This window comes from Eublepharis macularius, chromosome 2 (assembly GCF_028583425.1).
Source record: "Eublepharis macularius isolate TG4126 chromosome 2, MPM_Emac_v1.0, whole genome shotgun sequence".
NCBI lineage: Eukaryota > Metazoa > Chordata > Lepidosauria > Squamata > Eublepharidae > Eublepharis > Eublepharis macularius.
The window spans coordinates 43,651,576-43,663,755 of record NC_072791.1 but is presented as its reverse complement, the minus strand read 5'-3'; the positions used below and the strand labels follow the sequence as shown (position 1 = coordinate 43,663,755).

The 12,180-nt window shown below is 42.6% G+C and overlaps 1 protein-coding gene across 2 annotated transcripts in view; it reads right to left on the bottom strand.

Annotated features, from left to right (window-relative positions):
• The window catches only part of POMT2 (protein O-mannosyltransferase 2), a 37,656-nt gene extending 26,875 nt beyond the window's left edge, over window positions 1–10,781 (bottom strand). For both annotated transcript variants that reach the window (XM_054972806.1, XM_054972807.1), the window contains exons 1-6: window positions 10,497–10,781; window positions 7,212–7,296; window positions 6,722–6,826; window positions 6,375–6,483; window positions 4,658–4,766; window positions 2,198–2,357 (exon numbers count right to left, since the gene is read on the bottom strand). In XM_054972806.1, the coding sequence (XP_054828781.1) occupies window positions 2,198–2,357; window positions 4,658–4,766; window positions 6,375–6,483; window positions 6,722–6,826; window positions 7,212–7,296; window positions 10,497–10,753 (825 nt within the window). In that variant the 5' untranslated portion in view covers window positions 10,754–10,781. The remainder of the gene's footprint in view (window positions 1–2,197; window positions 2,358–4,657; window positions 4,767–6,374; window positions 6,484–6,721; window positions 6,827–7,211; window positions 7,297–10,496) is intronic.
• Window positions 10,782–12,180: the final 1,399 nt, after the last annotated feature.

Sequence of the window (12,180 nt, the reverse complement as noted above, 5' to 3'; positions counted from 1 at the left end):
TAGAACACATTTACTTGGAAGTAAATTCCACTGAAAAATAATAACAACACAACAACAACATAATAACAACAACATATTAATTCAATTTATACACCATCCTTCAGGACAACTTAACACTCAGAGCGGTTTACAAAGTATGTTATTATTATTACCCCCACAACAACAATCCACACTGTGAGGGGCTGAGAGAGCTCTGGAAGAGCTGTGACTGACCCAAGGTCACCCAGCTGGCTTCAAGTGGAGCAGTGGGGAATCAAACCTGATTCTCCAGATTAGAGACCCGCCTCTCTTAACCACTACACCAAACTGGTAGAATTTATGTCTACAGTAACTGTGTTACTAAGTAACTACAGAGATGCAAGACAATCTGAGGAGGAGAACCAAAATAGTCTCATCACACTATGGCTCAAGCTTTGGCCCATACATTAAGCAGAAAGAGCGGTTCTCCGTTCTACAAAATTCCAACAAAAAGTGATTCTGCAAGATTACCAGCTGCTAGCTCCTCTAATCACCTAACTTGTGGAATCGGTCAGTTCAGCTAAGATTAAAACATATGCAACCTAATCCTATTCTAGTTTAGAGTGAGCATAGTATAGTGGTTAGATCATTGGACTAGGATCTGGGAGAGCCAGGTTCAAATCCCCACGCTGCAATGGAAGCTTCTTGGAAGACCTTGGGCCAGGCAGAGACACTCAGCCTAGCCTACCCCCAAAGTTTTTATGAGGATAAAATGGAGGAGAAGAGAATTATGTAAGCCACTTTGGGTCCCTGTTGGGAGAAACCCTCGGTATAAATGAAGTACATAAATAATTGAATTTGGAAGCAAGTCCGACTGTGTTCAGCAAAGCTTACTCCCAAATCAAGTGTGCAAGGGACTGCCCAGTTCCCAACTGTCTGCTGAGGTCATTGCTCATCCTTTGACTCTGCAATATTGCACTGTTAGCATTTTACAGTAATTCTCCAACCAAATACAAATGAAAAAAAGATTACAGGATACTGTTAAAGTATATTGAACAACTGGAATGAAGAATTAACAACAACCTAGAATGAAGACCAACTTGCGTAAAACAGTAATTTTCTGGTTTAAGTTTTCCCATTATTTGTGGAGTTAGTACACCATTTTGCATAGCCTAATATTCATCGAGTTTCACTGGCATGAAGGAAACTGAAATTACAGCCATCTGCAGTAGGGAGAGTTAAGGATGATGGATTTGCCCCATTTCAAATGCAATTAACTAAGTTGATATTAAAAAACCCTTTTCAGAAACTGGACCACTGCATCTTTGTACCATGTACTGATTTACTTTAATCAGGAAAAACAAAACAAATCATACAGAAGAAAGAAAACCATGCTTACCAAATATAAGAACAGTATGTCAAATAAATCGGATTTTGAAACTTCCAAAGCAGTCTGAGAAGACAGCTACAGAAGAATTTTCAACACTTCTGTGAAGACAGCTTGAATAAACAGCATTGTGACAGGCTACAAAGCCAATTTCTTTGCTATTAACGGAGAGCAGATTTAATAACATTTATCCCTGAGGTCAGCACGTGTCATATTTGATGTCTCCAGAAAAGTGGCTTGAAATAATTTAAGCCCCTTCTCTAAGGGCAAGAGCTACTCAGGCAAATTATTTGAAGTCTGGAGGGCAGAAAAAAATCTTCTTTGTGCAAAACTGAACAGATCTGCAGTTTTCTTTATCTTCAGAAAAGCAGCTCAGCCTGCAGAAGCTGCAAAACCCATCACACACAGCTCTAAGCCAGTAACCGGCAAAGATGCATTGTGTGCCAAAATCCATCTGAAACCTAGGAATCATACAGCATACTGAAGGTCAAAACATTTTCAACCTTCTCCCATTATAGTAAATTAGATGCACCAAAGGCCTCTAATAAACAGCATTTTCTCACAGAAAAACTATCTACAGGACTCTACAGCATAGGCTCAACCTAAGCAGTGGCAATGCTAGATATAGCCATACTCAAAACCAAAATTAACTTATGCACCCCTTTAATATGCAGGGCAGATGGAAGCCCTGCATGCTTCAAAAACACATTAAGACTGATCTACACCATAGGTACCATTTGGATTCAGTACAACCACCATAAGTTGCAGCAGTAGCAATGCTCACAGCGTTCTTCCTTACTGTCCCATCCCGCAAAACAGCATAAGATAGGATGTTAAGTTTCAGACACTTACCAGTGAGAGACTGAGGTCTCCAAGCAGCTCCCAAAGATCATATACTGTGTTCAGTCCAACCAGGAGGACTACAAAAAGGCCAACAAATTTCACCCCCATTGCACCTGCAAGGTTTATCCCAGTCAAGCACAGCCAGAACCACCAGGGGGCAGAAAAGGCTCTGAAAGATACATTATTTCAAAAACTTTTTGTTGAGACCAAACTTTTGGAAGGGGCTCTATAATTCATAGTCTTAGGCAAGGTCTGCTTTACACTTAAAGTATCTCTGATAGACAAGAAAAAATGCCTTTGGCAATGTACCACACCTCCACATAATGCATTTAAGAACAGGAGATTTGGGATCAGTACAGGAAATGTTGAGGAATAGACCTCTTAACAGCCTGAAGAAAAGGTCAGCTGCATTAGAGAGCCTATGCCTCGTTAAGGAAGGGACCTAGATTCTAGAAGGTAAACCAAGGAAGGGAAGGTTTTTCTAGAATCTCCTTTGGAGTGAATATCTGAACCTCATCTCATTACTGAGAGAAAAGTAACCAGGCAAATTACTGTCAAGGAAGTAGACTTCCTCTCTATATAAGAAAAATCCTTTCACAACGCCCCATGTTATGCCTGAGGATCCGTCCCCTCATATGCAGAAGTGCACAGGACCTGTCAAGGAAGACCATAGTTGTTCCGGTTGCTGGACTCACATTTTCAATTATACTTCTCTATGTAGTAACTTTCACTCTACATTCTTCCTAATGAACTCTCTCTAATGCACCTTTTGGCCTCTTCCGGCCTTCACTGGGCTATATCCACGTAAGTGCACAGGACTGCAGCCTTTCATACCGATTATGTTAATTTGCAATTGCGCAACAGCAGGAAACACCACATGACTCTGTAGCATCTTGGGCCTCATATAAGACGCACAGCCACCCACCCACCCACCCGGCAAAGTTTTTACTGCATCAGTAAATAAACCATAACGACAATACAATTCCATCAAAATAAAACACGTTTCCACAATTTTCATAGAAGAAATTAAACTACATAATCATTTAGAATATCCTGAGATAAAACCATAATTCACCTTACAGATTTATATGTAATTTATTAATCCAATGGTTAACGTAAAGCAGTTAATCCGCAGATCAACCTGTCACAAACCATCCTGCCAGTAAACTGACCTCAGGTCACCCAGTAAATGTTCATGGCAGAGTGGATATTTTCACCAGTTACTACAGCTGCACTCAAAATGGCTCAACTCTTGGAAACATGAGCCTACTAGCCAATCCTATTACACTGTTAAACTCGGTTTCTTGTAAGATGGCACAGTGCAATCATAAGTAGAATTACTTCAGTCTAAGCCTACTGAAATCAATGAGCTTACTTAGACTGCAGTAACTTCACTTAGGATTGCACTGCTAACTCCTGGTATAGTTTGCCTGTAGATTTAACTGTTGTTTTATGTTACATATTTTATGCTTTTAGACCTCTACAGTTCTAATGATTGGTTTTATTGCAGTTTTAGGGTTTTTTAGGATATTGTGGTCCTCTTCAGGGGGCCTTCTTTGGGTGTCCTCGCCTTTGAGGCTAGATGAGCGGGAACCCGAGAAAAGGCCTTGTTGATCATGGCACCAAAATTATGGAATTCCCTCCCCATCTGTCTTTTACCCTCTATTATTATATTCTGTCAGTGGATACATGAAGCTGCCTTATACTGACTCAGACCTTTTGTCTACCAAGGTCAGTACTGTCTATTTTAGCTGGCAGCAGCTGTCTAGGGTCTTGTGTGTGTTATGTGCCATCAAGTCACCTCCGACCTATGGCAACCCTATGAATGAAAGACCTCCAAAATGTCCTATTATTAACAGACTTGCTCAGATCTTGCAAACTGAAGGACGTTGCTTCTTTTATTGAGTCAAGCCATCTTGTTTTAGGTCTTCCTTTTTTACTATTGCCTTCTACTTTTCCTAGCATTATTGACTTTTCCAGAGAATCTTGTCTTCTCATAATGTGACCAAAGTATGATAGCCTCAGTTTTGTCATTTTAGCTTCTAGGGAGAATTCAGGCTTGATTTGATCTAGTATCCACTTATTTGTCTTTTTGGCTGTCCATGGCATCCGCAGAACTCTCCTCCAGCACATTTCAAATGAATCAATTTTCTTCCTGTAAGCTTTCTTCACTGTCCAACTTTCACATCCATACATCATAATGGGGAATACCATTGTTTGAATTATCTTGATCTCGGCTCCCAGAGAGACATCTTTATCTTTAAGGATATTATCTAGCTCCCTTTCAGCTGCTGCCTTAGTTAGTAGTTTCCCACCTATCTAGTACTTGGGGGGGGGGGGGGTTTAGATGGAAATGCCGAGGACTGAATCTGGAGTCTTCTGCATTCAAAGCAGGAATTCTGGCACTGAATCACAGCCCTTCCTTGATCACATGTCCAAATCATCGACAATCAATCATCATCAACTTACCTGTTTGCAAAAGAATTATACTTGACCATACTGAATACAGCTCCCATGATGAAGAACATCAGAATGGGATCAAGCAGAATGTATTGTGATAGAGTAATGCACCCTGTGTCTGAAAAAGTAAAAGAAGATGGCATCAGGTATTGTCCCTAAACAGTAAGTCATTTAACAAGCATTTAACAAAATGGTAAGTTTTGTTAAATGCTTAGGCAAGTAATATATTGAATTGTAGAAATATGAGCTAATCAAAAGTATTCACTCCAGAAGCAGAAAACTTGAAGGTGCTTTTTTATTATGGTTAACTTCTAAAATTTCTGAAGACATGAAATGGGGAAATGCCACCAACAAACGTTAGGAAACCCACTATGACTCTAAAGAAGTAGTCAAATTTGAATGGCTGTATTCACATAACCTGTACAAAGCCCAGTTTATCAGTTTCATTTGACCAGGCTGACTTGCCACATTCAGATTTCACATCTGTGGAGTGTCAAATGCTCCCAAAACCACTCCCCAGTGATGTGCTAGATATGCTGGTGTTCTATGGAGAACTGTTACTATAATACACCACAAAAGCTGCATTTCAGTAATAACTGAACTTCCATGTATTCACACCCTTGTGCACTGTTTCAGAGATCACTCTTGTCTTTCAAACATCCCTCAGGATTTGAATGTGGGTCTCCCAGATCCTAGCCAAGACATGGACTGTCAGGGTCAAGGCTAGCTGTAGGTTTTGGCAAGACGCAAGTCAGGTGGACCCTCCTCCTAAACCCCCTCCACAGGCATGCAGTGAGTCCTGCCACATGGAGCAGCCTTGCTACTTGTTCATTTGCCCCTCTCCCTTAGGGCATCAGTAGTGGCAGGAGACCTCTCCAACCTGTTGCAGAGGTACAATGATCTAAGAGAGAGAATGACCAGCCCAAGGTCACCAAGAAAGCAGAGGGGGAACACAAGCACAGGCCTCCCTAGTTCAGCACTGTACCCAACATATCATCTCCCTTGGGGGACAGAAACAGCCCCCCTCCTTTTAGAAGGGTTCACTCCTGTCACTCAAAGGGAGAAGAACAGCTGAAATATGCATAACTACTCACTGGTTTGTCTTCTGGAGAGGAAGAGAAAGAGACATGTGCCAGCAGCACACACCCACTAGATTGTGGGGGAGGGGTGCATGCCTAAACTGAGGGGAGGCAAATGAAAGCAATGTAGCCGCCACCTAAAGAAGGATAGTAGGAGGCAATGCAGTGTGGATCAGCTATGGGCCCTTCTTTGTCTTCAGCAGCCACCCAATGATACTGACCCCTGAAACTAGTCCTCCTGAACATTACAAAACCTGATGCTAGCTCAACACCCTTCAGTTCAAAGATAAAGTGTCAATATATTACAAACAAATGCACTGTAAGAGTTCGGTAAAAATAAAAGCAATAAATATTGTACAACCTTACGAGACTGATCTCCCCAACTCCTCCTCAAGTTCATTACTAGACAGACAGTGCAATCCTATGGAGAGTTACTCCAGTCTAAGCCCATTAAAGTAAATGGGATTAGACTGGTGTAACTCTCCACAGGATTGCACTGATAGTCTTAAGATAAAAACAAAAAAACAAACTAGAACAAGAGCCTTGACATTTCGGAAGCTCATTACAAGTTTTTCTTGAAGCTCAATTCCTTTACCTTCTAGGAGAAATTAGTAAGATATTTTTTGACACATTAAGATGACACTTACCAAAAATCAGGATGGCAGCTGTGAGCATTGCTGCAGGCAGTGATTTGGACAATTCCAGCACCGTGAGGTAAGAAAAGGGAATCAGGCATGAACCAAGGAATGCACAGAACTGGATAAAAAATAGAAGAAACATTCTTCACCTAAAGGACCTTCCGCTAAGGCAACAACCACCCATCACTTTACTGTCCCATAGAGTACGTGTCTACCTGTATAAATGCAATGAGGCTTTAAAAATCATTCTTGAAACCCAGAGAGACATTATTTAACAGGAGCAATAAGAAAAAGGAATCGCCTGTGGCCTCTTCAGAGAAGGCTCTAGTTGCTTAAGAAGGCCTATACAGTCTCACCCCTCTCATTCCTATGTAGCTGTGTTCTTCATATTTGTCCCCTGGCTTCTGAAAAGGAAATGTCCCATTGTAGCCACTCAGGTAGCCAGCCAGTCCTATTAGCATCTAGCAAGGGAAAAGGGAAAAACTAGTCACACTAGCTCAGTCATCCAGGCATATATGAAAATCACCCATTTATTATGGGCATTAAGAAGTTCTCTCTGCATAATTAGGAACAAATAATCATTTTTGCATGTGGTATTTACATGCAAGTTGCCTATAGGCAACTATGACAAAAACTTTATAGAAAAGACATTAGACAGTTTGATGGAGCAAAGGTCAGTCTGCAGTTATCAGCTTGACTTCACATCCAGAAATACAGGCACCAGAATGACCTTGGAAGCATTTAGAATGTTTACTGGAAATGAAATTATATCATGATGAAAACATTCCACAACTAAGGGATTTTATCCAACTCCAAAACATGTAAGAACTGGAGACAATTGCTTACTTTCCCCAGAGGTGGATGGACATCAAAGAAAAAGGTCCGATTAATGTAATAGCTTCCCATCTTTCCAAAATGCGTTTCATCCCAACTATTGAAAGAGAAAAAAGTCACTATTATTAGTTACTATAACTATTTTTATTTAATTAATTCATTTAAAACACTTATATGCCACCTATGTCTAGCAGCCTACATATTTGCCCCCACTAGTTGGCTTAGCACGATGAATTCTATACAGATCTGTTCAAACCAAGTGCACAAAACAGAATTCTTCTTTATCCATAAATATGACACCATACATAGAGAACTGAGACTGACTAGCTAGAAATTCCTCTGGTGACTATAAAATGGATGCTTATCTATACAGTTCTTAATCATCTGGATCCACAATCCTGAATACACTGGAATGTGATTTCAACTTTTCTTCCAAGCAGGCTACTCACCTAGATGTGCTTAACTATTGGCATCATATATGAAAGAAAAGTAAATGTTCAGAGAGTGCCTGAGACGTTGCATACTTTGCAGACTGCGGATACTGTAAAAATTCATACATTACTTTTTATCCAGACAACTACAATACATAATCAGTACAGACACACAGGAAAGGCCACAGAAACTGGAGAGTGAAATTTGGCAACAAGATTTTTGCAGATCAATCCCATCCACTCTCAGAAGCAGAACAGGAAGGAGACTGAGTGGTCTTGCTCAGCTTCTACCTTGAACCTATACAGCCAGAAGCCTCCTTGCCTTCAACCCAGTGCAAGGAATTTAGGCAGTGCAACCAAACCCTTGCACAAATCCTAAATCCAGAATCCTAACAACTGGAGTTTATGTAGAGTCAGTCATGCAATCTGCATAAGTTTGGCTTATTTGCTTCTGAGAAGCGAAGGTTCAGAATAGACTCCTTGTGAGCAGGATGAGATGGATTGAGGCAGTGAATATACTAGCAGGAACAGGGACTCAGATAAATAAATAAATGCAAGGATGCGCTTTGAAAATTTAAGCATTAATTCAAAACACAAGCCTAGCTTTGATGCACAACTCTTTAATACAAAGAATACACACAGGCTGGCACTTTTGTTTAAAAATCTCTTCTATCAGTTATGTCTTGTTCTTCAGCTATTGTCCCCTTCTTGACTTAGCCAATGATACTCACTTTGCGACTCACGGAGAACCACATTCATAGTTATTAGCAACCACAATACTAGCCTGTGCACCACCCACCAAACACAAACATACAGTAATATAAAATATAACTATTAATGGTAAATAGTAATAATGATATTAACCTTTTATATTAACAAAGTACCTCAGTGCAGGTTGTGCGGCCTCTCTCCACCACTGTTGAACTGTAGTCAACCTCTGTGAGTGAGGGGGAAGGGCTTCCCTCTGCCTTCCTGCTCTCAGCACAAGACATCACAGGCCTTGTGAGAGAGTGAGATTGCCAAGGAATCCAGAAAAGAGCAAGTTAGCCATGGAGAAAGTAAGGGCAGCTTGCTGTTTTCTTGGGAGACTCCCTTGGTGCTGATGGTTTTAACCTGTCTACTTTTTGGGCAGCTTTCTTTCTTCCTGGAAGCCACTCTGGTGCTGGGATAAGAGTGAAGAGACTATAGAGAAGGGAGCGGGGTTTGTGAGAGAAGATGGGCCCGTTATTTCCATCCCAGGGATGATGCTCACATATTAAGGAGGTTCACAGCTTACCTGTCCTCCAGTCCCTCTGGCAGCAGCTGTTTCAAGGTTCAAACCACCTGCCACCCATAAGCCTTACCAAACAATGGCCTTGCCCACTTTCCTGGAACACGGAATGGGTGCCACATTGGGGAATAATGTTCAGAAAAGCTACAAGTGGTACATCAAAGAGTCAAATGTGGCTTCCAAACCACTGAGTATCACTGACTTAGTCAATCTAATTACACCAATTCATGCTATTGTCAATTCTACACGGATATACTCTTACATAGAAATTTCAGTTATGGCAAAATGTGGCTGCCTCTTTATTATCTGGGGCTAGCCATTAACAGTACACTGCACTTGTTTTGAAGCAACTTCATTTGTAGCCTGTTTGTTTCTGGGCTCAGCTGAAGATGCTTGTTCTTATCTTTAAAGGCCTTCACGTCCTGGACCCATACCTCTGAATGGTAGTTTTTTCAGTAACTCATGGGCTAAGTATATTCACTGAATCAGCATCTGCTTGTCATCCCCCCTCCTGCCACTCCCAATCTTCCTTGGTTCAAAACTTAGCCTTCTCTGTCATGGTACCAACACCATGAAACAGATTTCTAGGTATGGTAAGACCATTCTTTTTGCACCTCTTCCTAAAGCTCATCAAAGCAGTTTTCTTTGGTAGAGTTCTTCTATATGGTTATCATTCTATTTGGTTTTTGACAGAGGAACTGTGGTTTTATAGTCTTGGGTGGGTCAATCAATGATTTGTTATTTATCTGAAGCTGTATTGCTGCTCCATCCCTGAGCTATGGACTACATGGGGCCTTTTAAGAGAAAGGCAGTACACAAATAATTTAAAATTAATAATCTTCCCACCACATACACTCATATCCTCTAAACCACCACCCCACAACATACTCTCTCAGATGTCATTACTTTTAAGTAGCCCACAATACATCTTGCATTACTGCAAAAAGATCGTCTGCAGAGCAAATGACAGGATGGCATCTAGGCCAAATGGAGCTTGGGATGGACGGAGGCTAAGGGAAATAACATGTGGAATATCCCAGGATCAATTCCTGTAATCTCCGGTTAAGAGAAATCAGGTGGTAATAACTGATGTGAAAGTTCTCTACCCGGACCCCTGAGAGCCCATGCTGGTCAGAAGGGTCACTGCAAAGCACCTTCATGTGTTCAGTGTAAGTCGGGAACAAACAAAAGCTATATAACTGTCCCTGTATCTACCCACAGAACTTTACAACTTTGTCCTTTAAAACGATTTTTCACATGAATAGCCAACACTCGTCCACCGGCTGAGCATGCCACTGTGATTAAATCCGATGAGATCACTTGCTTTTAAGGAAATGAGAGAACTTTCTCGTCTGCCCATGCTAGAAACAGGCTCAGAAAGCACCGAAAGTGGGACCGCCCTGCCGTACCCAGACAGAGCCTCTGGTAACAAGGGTAGCCGCTGCACCGGGAACGGGACTTTACTGCCCCCGCGCGCGCCCTCCCCGGCGAACTCCAACGGGTTCCAAGGAGCTCCTTTCTTTCCCTTCCCACACTCAAGCCCTGCCCCGTGCAATCAAGCCCCGCCTCCGTCGCCATAGCACCGCGGCCCCTCACCAGACGTGCGGCGGCTCCCGCAAACGATAAAAGCGGGTAGCGAAGCTTAGGAAAGTAACCAGGATTAGCGGGGCCCAGAACCACTCAGAACTCCGGGGCGCGGAGGCAGTCGACGCGGGGCTACTCGCCAGCCTGAGGGCTCGTCGTTGCCGCAGGCCCAGCACGGCCTGGCAGGTTTCGTTCGCCGCCAGCGGCATTCGCGCCTTGACAGGAGGCGCCTCCTGCCGGCACCTCTTCGTTTGCGCGCAAAGCACCATGGGAGGTAGAGTCCTCGTTCCGAGGGCATGATGGGAAGAAGAACTTGGCGTTCCGCAGCACGTGAGCAGCCAAGAGAGGGGCGCATTCAGGGGCTTTCGTGGCATTGTGGGTAGCGTAGTTTTAAAGGCGTGGTTGTGTGCTCGTAAAAGGAACAGCGTGGTGGGGTAGTAATATCTGGTTCTGTCGTTGCCATAGTCGCGAAAAGCTGCCTGACCTATTGCAATATCTCTACATGCGCGGGGGGGAGGGGGAGGGGGAGATTGCGACATGATTGGTGTAGTGAAAGTCTGTGTGCTGTAATGTCGGACTAGCATGCGGGAGACCCAGGTTCAAATCCTCACTTCGACATGAAACCTGCTAGATGACCTCGGGACAGTCACATGCGCTCAGGCTAACCTACCTCACAGGGTTGTTGAAGGCGAGGCGACCGATGGAAGCGGCTTTGGGTCCCCATTGGGGAGAGAGATGAGGAACAAACGGAGTAAATAAATACATTTTAAAACAAATAGAGCCTGCTGAATCAAACCAGTAGTCCAGCGTAGTGTCGCACACAAAGCAGCCAACCAGTTGCCTTGGAGGGACAAAAGAACGACATAGACGCCAAGGCCCTTACCTGCCGTTGCCTCTCATCACTGGTATTCAGACCGCCACTTTTGTATATGGAGGCTGCCTTCAGTCACCGTGCGCCATGAATCTGTCGAACCCTCTTTAAAAGCTATCTGTGCTTGTAATCAACACTCCCACTGGCAATAAATCCCCATTTCTTTATTCATTGATAGATCAAGATGGGTAGCAGTGTTAGTCTGTAGCAGTACAAAAGAGCAAGAGTCCAGTAGCACCTATAAGACTAACAAAATTTTATGGTAGGGTATGACCTTTCGTGAGCCGCAGCTCACTTTTTCAGATAGTGAAGTGAGCTGTGGCTGGTGAAAGCTCATACCCTACCATAAATTTTGTTAATCTTATAGGTGCTACTGGACTCTTGCTCTTTTTTACTCACTGAGTAAAGAAATATTTCTGTCTTTCCTGAACCTATTTCCCAACAATACTCCTGAGTTTCTAGTATTGTGGTAGAGAAAGAAAAACCTCCCTCTATCCACTTTCTCCTCTCACCCCGTGAATGCTAAGTGTTAGTGAATTTTGGGGTAGCACCCTGATTTCCAATTGATCTGGGCTGCTCAAAGCCTGTGAGAAAATCCTTCTCCTATGTTTTGCATTTCTGTCCCTGCAATTATTATATAACATTATAACATGGAGGTCAAGAGAAAAAGCATGGTGAGTTTACTTCCACTATATGCTGAAGGTTAAGAACCGTTTATATCCAGAGATACTGGGCCTTGGGTTTTCTTTCCCAGTTATGTTTTGAAATTAATTGTGCTATCCAAGAATGTACTGGGTTCCTTTTGCTTTCTGACCATGACCTGTC